This window comes from Pimephales promelas, chromosome 16, assembly GCF_988280905.1.
Source record: "Pimephales promelas chromosome 16, fPimPro1.hap1.1, whole genome shotgun sequence".
Lineage (NCBI taxonomy): Eukaryota > Metazoa > Chordata > Actinopteri > Cypriniformes > Leuciscidae > Pimephales > Pimephales promelas.
This window is the reverse complement of record NC_142784.1, coordinates 2995885-3010451: the sequence shown is the minus strand read 5'-3', so window position 1 is coordinate 3010451 and position 14567 is coordinate 2995885. Positions and strand designations below refer to the sequence as shown.

General features: G+C 41.1%; 1 protein-coding gene across 5 annotated transcripts in view; it reads left to right on the top strand.

Moving 5' to 3' along the window:
• The window catches only part of septin4b (septin 4b), a 55435-nt gene that overhangs the window by 8164 nt on the left and 32704 nt on the right, over positions 1 to 14567 (top strand). For 2 of the 5 annotated variants that reach the window (XM_089120894.1, XM_089120887.1), the window contains exon 1: positions 3920 to 4044. The exons of 2 other annotated variants lie outside the window; for them this stretch is intronic. In XM_089120894.1, the coding sequence (XP_088977020.1) occupies positions 4042 to 4044 (3 nt within the window). In that variant the 5' untranslated portion in view covers positions 3920 to 4041. Of the gene's footprint in view, positions 1 to 3919; positions 4045 to 9129; positions 9151 to 14567 lie in introns of those variants that run through there. One more of the 5 variants, XM_089120892.1, reaches the window with a different exon arrangement.

Here is a 14567-nt window from a genome sequence, read left to right as displayed (position 1 = left end):
TGACTTGTCATGTTAATATGCACTGTCCTTGTAATAAATAAATAAATAAAAAAAAATAAATTGTTATGCACATAGTTGAACATTAGCAGGAATGTAGCATAATATGGATGTGAAAGCATAAAAGTAGTTTTGGTTAAAATCAACAAATAATCGTGATCTCAATATTGATCATAATAATCGTGATTATCATTTGGGCCCAAATCGTGCAGCCCTACTCTTTGCCGACTGCAGCTTGTGGATCGGGGAACCAGTCCTGCTCCTGGAGGGCCACTGTCCAGTTCAGCTCTAGTTAACACACCTGAACACCGGATCAAGGTCTTGCTAGAAACTGCAGGCAGGTGTTGAGCTGAACTCTGCAGGACATAGGAGCTCTAACTGTACGTTCACACCGCCGCCGTCTTGAGCTTCCAAAGCGGCCGGAAGTCATTCATTTTCAATGGAAGCTGGCTTCTCTCGGCTGCAAGGAGCGTCAAATTGACCCTTCGCTAAGCCCCGCCCTCCCTAGTTACTGTTGCTACGCCTGTCAAGCTTTCGCGGCTGGCCCATCTATTATAGTGTGGATGCACCCGGTGTCAGACATTTAAATGAGATAATTAGTAATTTTCGGCGAACAAGTGAAATATCTGAGAGAGCAAGACAAAAGGTACTACAGTAATCCATTCGAGGGATATATTCACGACATTATATGCAACCGATTAGAGAATCATTTCTTAAAAATTGAAGTTAAAGCCTAACGTTATAGTCCCAGCGCAAGCAGCAGCGCCTTATACGCTGACCGTTCAAATGGGAAACACAAATTGAGGAACAGCTGTGTTCATACACAGCAGGGTATGTGAAAATAATCTTAATAATTATAAATCAAACAGCTTATCAATAAATCTTGTGGAATAACACTAATACCGTGTCCGGGAGAGCCGCCATCGGATTGGGTTAAGTTAGGCTACTTAGTAAGGGGTAACGTCAATTAAACAAATACTGAAATATATTTTAAAGTAGCCTATGTCAGTGAGCCTTTGTCTTGTCTCTTAATCGTCTTATTTTACGTTATCATTATGACCAAAGAACCGTCAATATTTCCAAGCAATAGGTGTTTTTGTTAAGCATGTCGACATTTACCAGAATGGGTCTCGCACATAGACGCTAGATCACGCCAATCATTTTTCCCCTTGGCTTTTAGATTTTCTGGAAGTAAAACAATTCCTCTCCCCCGTCCAAACTTTTAGTATACCGGTATCAGATTTGCACAATCCATACGCACAATGCTTCAGCATGTTTCCCTCGTTCGAAAGCTTGCCAGACCTCCCGCGCATAGTTACGGTTGCTAAGACATGATTGGCCAGTGGCGGTTTTCGGGCGTGGCTTAGCGAAGGGTCAATTCCTCGGCGTAGCGTTTTGGGCGTTTTGAGCGTCAATCAGAAAGTTGAAAGAAGCTCAAATTTATGGTAATGAGCTGTGACGCGGTTCAGCGGCAAACGCCAGCAACCAATCGGAATATAGACGTCCTTCACGCTGCCTGATTCCGGAGAAATACAAAATGTAAACTTTCGTTCCTACCAAAACATTACATTAGTTCAGAGAAAATGGAAGAGAAGCTAATCATCGCCGTTGCTGTGATTCCCATGGTGATTCCTGCTGGTTTCGTATCATTTATGACATGACGTTGTTTGCTTACAGGGACCGCATGAGCGCAACTTTTATTTGAAATATTTACGAACGCTCGTTTTAAAGCTGCAATACCTAAGATTTAGATGCCGCTAGAGGGCGCTACATTCAAAACAACAACAACGGCTTTGCTTGATGACGCCGTGGAGGAACGCGGAATGATGGGAACTGTTGTTTTCAACTCCACCGTGGATAAATCAGTCAGACTGGAATCGAAAATTAGTTGTCATGGATGAGGTAAAGTTCGATTTCTATAAACGTTGCGTTTAATGACATGCTTGTTTTTCATTAAACTGAAACAACCGCAAGAAAAGTCAGGTTTTAAAAGTAAATTAGTTACTGTCCGAGTCACTGGACGAAGCTATGGTGGAGAGGGTTTGAAGGGGCAGGTCTCTTGCAAGGAGTTGACGTGGCTGGTCCTCCTTGGTAACTTTATAAAAATAAAAAATCAATTTAATGTACATTTGACACATCTTTTCATGTCGTGTAAGTATTCAACCACAGCTACATTCGGCGTCTACGCGGCGCCCAGCGACGGCTCAGGACCGTGTTCAAAATCCTGCTGCGCCACAGAGTGCCATTTACATAGTTTTAAATAAAATTTGTATTATTTTTGTCTCAAATTGTTGCTAATGGATCCTGACTTCGCCCTATATGCTGCAATATGCATTTAGTTTTGCATTCATTTACAGAAATCAGCTGCTTGAATGACAATTGCTGATGTTATTAGATTTTTCAGGCGAGATTCTCAATTCATTCAGTAAACGGATGCTCTGAGGTAAAGTTTTCAGAATGCAAACTCAGCAACGATTGTATTTAATTGTACAGTACAATCATAACATAGAACAGACATTATCTTAATTTCCTGTCATTAAACAATATTGCTGTCATACACTGATGAGAAAGTGCGCGTCAGGTGTTCGATAACGTTACTGTGGAGATGTCCTAAACGTGGCGCGGCGCTTCTCGTCCGGTGTGCGACCCCCTTTACAGCCAACAGATCACATTCCGAGAATAAATGAAAAGAATAATTGTGCTCCATTCCATAACAAATGCGTGAAACAAGCTGACGTTTGTTGCTTGATAGACGCTAACGCACAACTACAACTACCGCATTTGTCCAGGACTACACGTAGTACGAGCGGAAACCGAGGTAAGCGGATATGACGCGATTGACTGGCGACTCCCGCCCTGCTCACCCCTGCTCATACGCCCCGTTTCCTTGGTTAAAATCTCAATTTTCTCGCGATTTAAACATTGTTTGAAACATTTGGAATATTGTGAGTTATCATCATAACTAAATATATAACACTGGCCTTGTGATTTTGGGATATTTTAATGCAAAAATCTTAGGTATTCCACCTTTAAAGCGGGAATGCAATTAATTTGCTCATGGTGACGCCGATTTGACCGCAAATAATAATAATAATACCTAACTATTTTTTCCCGACCAAATGTGACCAAAAATGGTGTCATTAAAAAAGGTTTCTTCAATGTATTGCTTGTTTTTTTCTGTTGATTACATTTCATGTTGTGACACTTTTATTCTCTCGGCAACGTCAGAGCGTCCGAAGCGTCAACGAGCTTCTTTTTGACAAGCGTCCTTGACAGGGCGGCCAGAGCTTCTTTGACGCTCAAGTCGGCGGCGGTGTGAACGTACGGTAACAGGAGTCGGTTTGGAGAAGGTTTGCTTCAGACTCACATACAACAAGTCTTGTAGTATCAAAGGAGGATGCTAACCTGATGTGTTAAAGTTAAATAATTCCAGAGAATCAAAGGCAGTATCAAATATAAAACACAGAAATATCCTGGTGTCATATTTTCAAAGCACTTTCATTACAGCACATTAACTTTGCTAGTCATTTGCCTGCATGTCAACACACGCCGACAGAAATTGTTCCTTTCTGACGTGACTTTAACAAGTGTTTATCGCAGTGTTTCACGACTGACGATTGCTTCATTCCTCACTACGGGAAGTTGAATAAAATCAGATAAAATTTCACTGGACTGAGAAAGAGCAGTCCAGAAAAAACTTGTTTTATATATTTATATTTATTTTAAAGTAATGGCTCTCAGTAGATATCAAGATATGCATGTTGGGATCTTCTTTTCACAGAAATATATTCTCTGAGTGAAGTAAATGTATTTTGAGGTGTCTCGCAGAAGGTCTGGTTGGAGACGCCTCCGCTGCTTTCATATCCTCCGTTTATCTGCGTCTCCTGCTGGTATTTCCTGAACTCCATTGTGCCGTAGACATTCGCTCCCTCTGGCCTTCATGCGCTCACTCTCGTTCTCCTTCTGCAGCCGTGTGTGTGTGTGTGTGTGTGAGGATTCAGTCATCTTGTGCTGAGGTGGTTTTGCTGATCAGCATTCTGCGGTATGGTAAGTGTATCTGTGCATCTGTCAGCTGCTGCAGGCAACACACACACACACACACACACACGTCTGTCTCGCCAGCTCTCTGTCTGTCTCTGAGGGTTGTATTGATGTGTGGGTAATATTAATGCATCAGTCCAGACGTGCTTGAGAGGTAAACAGTGGCGGGACGTCAGCTGGAGATGTTTGGATTATGGGATACGTCAGACTAACAGGCATCAGGTTTGTGTGTGTTTAAACATGTCATCAACAGACCCAGAGGGGAAATGCGAAGTCTTTTAATATTTTCTGCACCGCTTTTGGTGGAGAAATCTGCAGAATTAAATGTGGTGAAATGTGTTTGAGTATAACACTCTTTGTGATTATGACATTTCCTGAATGAATGAATGAAGATGCTCAACACGGCCACTTGATTAAATAGTGAGAGTGTCTGTGTGTGTGTCAGCTGGTTTGATGCATTGAATAGCGTGCACATAACTCTTTCCCCGCCGGCGGCTTCTAAAAAACTTGCTAACCAATGCCAGCATTATTGATAATATTCACAAAACAATTCCTGGCCACCAGAATATATTGTTTCATGATCCTGCATCATTCTTTTCTTTATCAACTTAAACGCCCAGTGCTGTGATTGGCTGTTGTGTGTCTTCAGTATAAACGCCCTGTGCTGTGATTGGCTGCTGCGTGTCTTCAGTATAAACGCCCTGTGCTGTGATTGGCTGCTGCGTGTCTTCAGTGTTAACGCCCAGTGCTGTGATTGGCTGTTGTGTGTCTTCAGTGTAAACGCCCTGTGCTGTGATTGGCTGCTGCGTGTCTTCAGTATAAACGCCCTGTGCTGTGATTGGCTGCTGCGTGTCTTCAGTATAAACGCCCTGTGCTGTGATTGGCTGCTGCGTGTCTTCAGTATAAACACCCTGTGCTGTGATTGGCTGCTGCGTGTCTTCAGTGTTAACGCCCAGTGCTGTGATTGGCTGCTGCGTGTCTTCAGTGTTAACGCCCAGTGTTGTGATTGGCTGCTGTGTCTTCAGTGTAAACCCCCAGTGTTGTGATTGGCTGCTGTGTGTCTTCAGTGTAAACGCCCAGTGTTGTGATTGGCTGCTGTGTGTCTTCAGTGTAAACGCCCTGTGCTGTGATTGGCTGCTGTGTCTTCAGTGTAAACCCCCAGTCTTGTGATTGGCTGCTGTGTGTCTTCAGTGTAAACGCCCAGTGCTGTGATTGGCTGCTGTGTCTTTAGTTTAAACAGCATTAATAGCGCCTCGGATTACTGCTGTCATTTCATCAGGAGGCGTATGCCATAAACCCGCTTCCTAAGTTACATCTGCTTTTAAGAGGTGGACAATTTTCAACGCAAAACAGGTGTGCTTTCACAGGATTTTTCTGTACAGAAGAGGGAATACATAATAAGGCACAGTTTACGCTTCCCCTCCCATCTCTTTACGTGACACGCCCACTTTCCCCTTGACCATCCCGTCAATGCATATGCTTGACACGAAAAGCGCATTTTTCCATTTTCAGTTCCCGCTCTTTGTGTCCCATTTGTACACACCTCACCATGGTTTTATGTGCACTTTGCAAAACAAATACGCTTGAAGTGGCCGCAAAAGCGTCAGTACATCTGGCCCTCAGTGCTGGGATTGGCTGACATCTTTGCAAATGCAACTCTCTCGAAAATGTTTAGGATGTTTTTACTATTACAGTTCTCAAGGTTAACTAATCGTGAATAGTGTTGATTATAGCATTATATTTAGATTGTGGCATGAAAGGTTGCAGTGATGAGCATGTAGTCGATCACAGACATGTTGAGCGCATGAATGCAGTGATCTCATCATTGTTACTCGATTTCTGCACACTAACAGATGCTTTCATCATCATAACTAACAGTGCAAACACAATGTAAAAAAGAGATTCGTTGATTATAACGGGAGTTTTGGCGAGAGTCCAGAACCCCAGAGCTCTTCTGTCCTCGTCCTGTCACTCACACACCAGTGGGCGGAGCCAGAGTTACAGTGAAGAAGTCGGCGGTGATCTTCTTCTGCAGAGGCGCTCCTTTTTCCCTTTAAGAGTCCCGATTAATTAGTATTCGGGGTTTATGGAAAGCACACGTGACTGACGATTAACACACACAATATGGCTGCTGCAACACTTGTTTCAGTTGTTTAGTCCCAGGTAACAATTTTTAGTTTTTGGTTCCCAAGAACATTCCCTATTGTTGACCCTGGAAAGTTCTCTTAACGCAAATTGAGCATTCCCTTAAGGTTAGGGAAACGTTCTGGAAACTTTATGGGAACGTTCCCTTAAGGTTATAAAAATAGAACCTAAAAATAACCTACAGGGAAAGTTCCTAGAACGTTCTTGTTTGGTTCCCAAAAAAATAACCAAATGGGAACCATACGGGAACGTTAGGGGAACGTTCTGTGTTTGCTGGGATTCATTTCCAACCCGTCTTGTCTCTTTATGCAGTTCACATTTCAATTTGACAACAATATTAGAGCAAGGTACCAGTATCACTGTCTGACTGAAGTGTTTATTTACCAACCGAACAAGATAAACATGTCAAATTAAATAGAGCATCTTTAATACACAGTCAACTTACTACAAAGTCCACATTTCATGTAATATTTTATACATTTGTTTTTGTACAAAAATAATCCAGTCAACATGTTGTTTTTATAATATCAGATTGATTATTGTGTTTTTGAACGGGCCATCTCGCAAGGGGATCAGAGTTTTTGGTGACACTAGACATTCAAAAATGTGAAAACTCCATTGGGAATTAACTGTGTTCTGTTCATAACTGGTTTATGAGTCTTATGAATGGTCAGTAGCATGCCATAGATATGGTATATAGAGGCTGATCCAGAAATAATTCACTGTTTTCCTGTAAGATCAGCCATTGTCCTGGTTGAAGACAAAGTCTTTGAACTGCAGTAGACTCATTTAGTCTAATGGCTTCCGCTTTGCTCATTCAGAAGTTGAACGAAGTTGAGGGATTTATGTAAATTGATCGGTTGACTGTGATTGGTTTAGAGCACAGAGCGGTCAGAGTTAATTAAAGAGACACTGCTGTATTGCTGAATGTTGTCTATGTTGAGTTTCTGTTGGAGTGTAAACTCTGTGAAAGGACTTGAGAAAGCGAAACGGAGATCAGTGGTTGGTCAAGCGTCTCAGTGTCCTAAAACACTACGGTAAAAGATGACGATTGACAGCTGATGAACTAAAAATAAATGGTCCCTTATATTCATGGCCTGATCAGTGAGACAAAATCAGCTTTAAAGGTGAATATGTAGTTTCTGTGACACAAGTGGCACCAACCGGAATTAAAAACAGCAAACGGCTCTTTAATAAACTGAACACAAAACATCATACATGCTCCACCTTTAAAGCCGTACATGAGCTGAAGCCACGGGCTGTCTGTGTCCAGGGCTCACCTCGTATAACATGATGCTGAGCTACAAAATAAGCACACAGTGTTTGGATTTGATCTCGGCATGTCATAATAGAGATTGTACATGGCACATTGCCCAGAATTACATTTTTATGGACGTTATGTTTACAGTAAAGCAAAGTCCGTCCAAAATCTACATACTTTTGTCTGTTTAGAAGAAGGTTTTGTGCTTATATAGTGGGTGGTTGAACATTTAAACATGAACAATGACTCATAATAAAACATGAAAACCACATACTTTTTCACATAATTGTGGCTATTAAGAAATTGTTTTTGTATTTATTTCTATTTCTATTTTACAAATATGTTTTGAACTTACAAGTGAACACACAAGTGCTATTACCAGTCTTCTGAAATCAAGCTTTCTCCTGCTTGATAATGATACATCCATTCATGTAATTTTTTTGTTTTTTTGTTTCAAGGATAGCCCCTTGAGATGAACCATCTCATTTTCGAGGGGGTCCCTTCTTTACAACAAACAAGATCTTAATAGAAGTTCATAAATAAAGTAAATACAACACAAGACTATTACAAACATTTAAATACATTGACATTCTGGCAATTATCTGGCAATAAATTAATCTGGCAGATGCTGACATAATTTCTTACCGTCTTTTTACGTCTGTAAAGTATGAACAACTGTCAGTACAAACAAATGACTTGTTGCTGGATAGTTTTCATAGTGTTGCATGAGTTAAAAACCTTACACTCTAAAAAATGCTGGGTTGTTTCAACCCAAATTTGGGTCAAATATGGACAAACCCAAATGTTGGGTTGACAATGTAATTAAAAAAATGTACAGTTGAAAGTGAAAGTTGAAGTTGGGTTAATATTTTAAATTACATTTATAACACAACATTTGGGATTGTATATATTTGACCCAAATTTGGGTATAAACAACCCAGCATAGTTTAGAGTGCACCCAGATAGCAAACTAACATTGAATCAACGTGGAAACATGACATCGAAACAACGTTGATCTGACATTGTTTTGCTCATCGAATTAACGTTGAACCAACGTCAGACGCGTCATTCTTTCAAAACTAACGGAAAATCAACTTGAAATCAACGCGTTGTTTCAACGTTATGAAAGCAAACCAATTTTCGATTTTCATTTAGCTTTGAAGAATCCTGCGTCTGACGTTGGTTCAACGTTAATTCGATGAGCAAAAATTTACCCAAAATGGCCTAGATTGTTTGTGCACATTTGTATAAAATTCCTAATTTAAGACGAAACCAGTGTGAAACTGATCTCAGTGTGTGTTCTTGTGTTCATATGAGGATATACAGTCAGATCCCTCCAGAGAAACAGATCTCAACATGTGCTATCAGTCTGATCTGGCTTCAGAGGCGTCACCACACACATCTTCCCTCATGTCGAGCTGCTTTGTTTAATCTATTTACATTCGTTCGCAAGGTGTTTACACACACCATTTATATAACGATCACAGGTTGGGTTGTTAAAGGAATAGTCACAGTTCTGACATAATTTAATCATCCTGATGTGTTGCACACAGAATGAGATGAACACAAAAGGAGATGTCCTTTTCCGTGCAACAAAAGTTCAAAAATAGCATAAAAACATAAAAAATATGTGTGTGATAAATTCCAAGTCTTAAACTTTAAAACATGTTCCTCCAATTAAACATGGACATTCGCCTGGCATGAGGGTATGTACATTTTTCTTTCTTCTGTAAACTATTGTTTGAAGGACGACGGCTTCTGTGATTGGCCAGCAGTAGAGGACAGGCGGTTGTCTTGGTCTCGGTCTCTGCTTGTTAAATCACATCCTCAGGGACAGTCTAATGCTCTTATTAAAGCAGCCCGTGTCTTCCTGCAACAGGAAATGATCATCATATCTCCTCTGGGCGGGGCGTGGCCATGATGCTCATGTATATCTGCAAATGTTTGTATACATTTATGAGTGTGTGTGAGTGAGTATTTTTAGAGAAAGACGCATGTGAAGTATTATCTGATTCAGTTGTAATCCCGCTGTTTCCCAATCTGTTCTCCCAGTAGTCTTGTCCTGGTTTTAAAGTAAAAATGGAAATAAGACGGATATTGTTGGCACACTTTCCCTGGCATGTGCAGCACAACCTCCATGAAGATGAGATGAGTCTCTGAACCTCACGTAACTGTCGTGTCTGGAGTTCACAGTCATCATGCCCTTCATCTTCATTTCTACAGCCAATGCTACATCATTCACACACAGACACACACCATCCGGTGTACGTGATTTCACCAAGTACAACATGTTTGTTGATCCTGGAACAACATTCCAATCAACCAATCAGATTTGAGGGACAAAAACAAAAAGTTTAGGCTTACAATCAGGTCTAGGTGCTTCTACATCCGTGCTATTCGCCTTTAATTTCCCTCTGATTTAAAGGGGTCATGAACAGGCTTTTTAAATTTTATTATATTGTTGTCTGAGGTCAACTTATGATATTAACTTGGTTTTTGCATTCAAAAACATCAAAATGAATAAGTAATAGGCTATTTTGTACCCTAGTTTTGAGCCTAGCTGAAAAACGGTCGTTTTTTATGGGCGTCTCGCACTGAAGACTTGGAAGTAAACGCCCACTGCTGTGAGTGGAGAACAGTTTTGCATATTATAATGAGTTTCACTCACCCGTCGATGCACTTGGGGGAAATTGTTTTGAAAACGATGGAAAACCAGGAACATGTCTGTCTTGGCAAAATCCATCTGAAAACCAGGGGTCTCGCTCAATGGCCATATTGGCTTATATCTCACCATGTTCTGACTTGAACCAAACCCATCCAGTTATCAGTGCTGAGCTTATACAGTAGATGCTTTGTGCCATTTTTTTCAACTTTATCCATTGGTATAACACCCTGAACCTCAAACCCTCCCTCTGTTTGAGTCGATCGAGTGACGTGTCAATTAGGGCTGCATGATTAACCGAAAAATAATCGAAACCGAAATTCAGAGCATGATTTTACCATGTCGGTTATTTCGGTTTTTGAATACTATTAATATATCCGCCCACTGTGTGTTAACGTACTTTGCCCTTAAAACATAGTAGTCACGTCACTCCACCTCGTCCAGTCTGCGACATTGAAACAACATGAGCCCCGTTGATCCCGGGAAATTGCCAGAATAAACACCTGTGTGAACGGGGATTGGTGCCGCCAGGTTGGGGACAGAGTAACAATTGCTGTGTTCAGTCACGGAGCGCGCTGTGTGAACAAAAGCCGTAATCCATGTCACGTTGCCTAATGATGCCGTTTAATGATGCCTTCGCCAGAGTGAAACGGTACGTAATGCGCTGGTTTAATATCGAATCAGAGAAAAACAAATGCACAAACGTGTTTTTTCTAAAAAAGACATCGCAACGCATAAGTAAACTATAGACGCTGCTGAAACTATAGACGCTGCTGAGATGTCACGTGTCTTTGCGGGTTGTGTGTGAACGCACTCTCTGATTCCTCAAATACTGAGTCAACTCAGCAACACGAGCTGCTTGTACCAGAGAAACACGTGAAAAAAAGAGAGAGACAGACAAACGCCCAGCAACAAGTGCCTCCACTCCACAAAGCAGCTTTCGATAACACAAGCATTTACATATGCTATACAATATGAAAACAGGATACAAGTTATATTTTACTTTTTAGATGGCAATATTTACAATAATTTATTTTATTAACAAAAATAACTATTTTCTACATTTTTAAAATATTTATTAAGCATCTTGGTCTCAGGGACCATTGGCTCGGGCGCCCTGACTAAATCATTTCACTATGCCCTCAGCTAAAACATATCAAGTTTGTATTTGTAACTCATGTGGTTCAAAAGTTATAGCCTGAACCCTTTTCGGGCAGCGGCCATATTGGATTTGGCCGCCATCTTGGTCCCAGGGACCATTCGCTTGGGCGCCCTGGCTAAATCATTTCTGTATGCCCTCAGCTACATCTGTGCCAAATTTGGTGCTTGTAGATGAATTTGTGCGAACAATGGGATGTAAGGCCCCATTCTACAGCCCAAACTGCTTTTTTGGACAGCGGCCATATTGGAATTGGAGGATCAAGGGGTCCAGATATACTGGGGCATAAATATAAACATTTCTATGTGTTTCCCATGATCAATTAAGCTGAAAAACATATCAAGTTTGTATTTGTAACTCATGTGGTTCAAAAGTTACAGCCTGAACCCTTTTCGGGCAGCGGCCATATTGGATTTGGCCGCCATCTTGGCCCCGAGGGGCGTTGGCTCCGGCGCCCTATCTAAATCATTTCGGTATGACCCGAGCTACATCTGTGCCAAATTTGGCGCTTTTAGATGAATTTGCGCGAAAATGTGCTTAAGGCCCCCAACTATAAAAGCTATCCTTGTGTTTCCTTAGTTTAGAATCTCAAAGATTATGCACTCTTTCATTAGAAAAAAATACATACCTATTTACAGAATAAGCCTTGCCAGTGACATATGAGAAAGAAAAAAAAATTGAAATAATCGTTCAATAATCGTAATCGAGGTGACTTCGATTAATCGTGATTATGATTTTAGCCAAAATCGTACAGCCCTACGCGTCAACTGACTCGACCTTGGATTGGTGGTTTGTTGTGGGAGGAATATTTGGGAAAACCTGTTTGGCACACATCAGTCACTAACACAATATTGTTATAATTACTGTAAGTCATGCGTGCATACTCTCAAACGTCAGCTTTCTAAAGATACTTGTGTAAAGTCTCTTGAACCGCAACCTTTTTACCTTGAGCAGGGTGTCCAATCCTGATTCAACAAAGCTGTCTGGAAGTTTCGAGTGATCCTGAAGACCTACTGTAGATTACCTGCTTCTGGTGTGTTTAATTGGGCTGAAGCCAAACAGTGCTGGGAGGTCATATTTTACACGTATGTCCTTTATGCTCCTGCTTGAAAAGAGTTTAAACCTTTCTAGAGACGCTGGTCTTTCACACATCGAGATTGTTTATGTGGCTTGCAAACCCAGTGACCTGCTGGCTGACATACGGTTTGTGTATGTCATTTGGCAGAGGGGTGCCGGCAGTCAGTGCGCTCTAATGGCATAATGGGATAATCGTTCAGAGGATACACTGTAGGGAGGGGTGTTGCAATAGAGGACACAATGTCAACTACTGAAAAAACAAAAAACAAACAAAAGGCCCAGACTTCCTCTGGACATTCCAGAGTGCAACATACTTTTTTTCCAAGATAATTTACCTGCTGAAGTGAAATCAGTCCCTCCAGAAAAACGCGATTATGCGATCGCTGAATTCAGTGCAAAATCAGCCAAAGTCCGCATATTTATGCGGGGGCCGCATTTTTTCAAATACGCCGCACTTTCGCCGCATAAATTGCCGATTTACGTGCAAAATATGCGGGGTTTGCATAATTTCATAATCCTCGCATTTTCGTTGCAAAAAAGTCACATGTATCTTATCAGAAAGTTGAAAAATGTTCCGTTTGCTTCACATAAGAGCAGCCATTTCCCCCTGTTTCCATGGGAACGTTACGTGACGCAATTACGCGACGCCAGACAGACTCACGGAGGCGATTGACATCTCACAAATCGAACTCGTATAACTGTCTGTCGCACATTCTACTGTCACGTCGTTACTTAATAAACAACATAAGATAAAAGAAGTAGCATCAAACAGAAATTACCCGCACACATGGGGTGTTCGAGACGCACATATAACACTGCAGACAATTCAACAGGAGCGCGCAGCTCTTAAAGGGGCCACACCTTATTTACACTCTTACAGTCTGAAATAAAACAAGATGAGAAATAAAATATTCCCAGCACTTTCTATGATGTAGTATGCTTGTTTATCAAAGGAAGTAATAAGAAATGACTCTTATATTAACAGGATGTTGGGGGAATCACTTTTTTTTCTCTTTTTCATCAAACCGCAATTTTTGCAAGTTCCCTCAATTTTTGCAAATTCCTGCAATTTCATCGCATAAAATTGCATAAATATCCCGCATATTTCATCGCATTTTTAAAGAAAACGGGCCGCATAATCAATCAATTTTTGCCCGCAACAATCACAAAAAAAACTCCGCGTTTTTCTGGAAGAACTGAATACTAGCATGGTAAATGTTAAATATAAATCGCAAATTTTTTCACAAATTTTTGGAAATTACCACCACAAAATCAGTCATTTTGATCGCAAAAATCACAAAAAAAAATCGTGAAATCCTGGAGGGACTGTGAAATGCACATTTCAAGTGTTTTCTTTAGGCATTTTCGATCTCGAGCCATGTTTACTCTCATCAGTGTGATTGGAGCACAAGCGGTCAGTTGAGAAAGATTGTCATGTACTCTAGAAGTCCAATGGGACCCCAGGAAAGTCTCAGGTGTGTTTGAGTGCAAGTCTCACGGTCATCCTAGGTGATCCTTCACGTGTCAGAGATGCCCCAGACAGCAAACTGACATTGAATCAACGTGGAAACGACGTCTCTCATGACATTGAAACAACGTTGATTTTGCTCATCGAATTAACGTTGAACCAACGTCAGACGCGGCATTCTTCAAAGCTAAATGAAAATCGAAAATTGGTTTGCTTTCATAACGTTGAAACAACGCGTTGATTTCAAGTTGATTTTCCGTTAGTATTGAAAGAATGACGCGTCTGGCGTTGGTTCAACGTTAATTCGATGAGCAAAACAATGTCAGATCAACGTTGTTTCGATGTCATATTTCCACGTTGATTCAATGTCAGTTTGCTATCTGGGGCATCAGGGTTTACACTACAAATAGCTGTATCACAACTTCAATCTCTCAATCCATCAGGAAGGTCTTTCTCAGCATAGCCTCCAAAGGAGGTAATCATCATTATTTTGAGTCATCGCACACTTTTTGGTGTTTTGTCCGGCCCTTCTCTTGCTAATAAACCTCCTGCACTGGAATTAGGCCACCATGATAGCGACTAAAGCTCTTACACAATGCAGCAAGCAGACCCAAGACCGGGGCATGACCTTCCACATTCCTCAGTTGTTATGTCTACGTCTATTGTTTGCATCTCAGGTGAAATCGCTCTCCACCCCTCGCCGTTTTGGCACAAGAACTTGAGATAAGAACCGTGACTCTTTATTCTTTATGGGAGA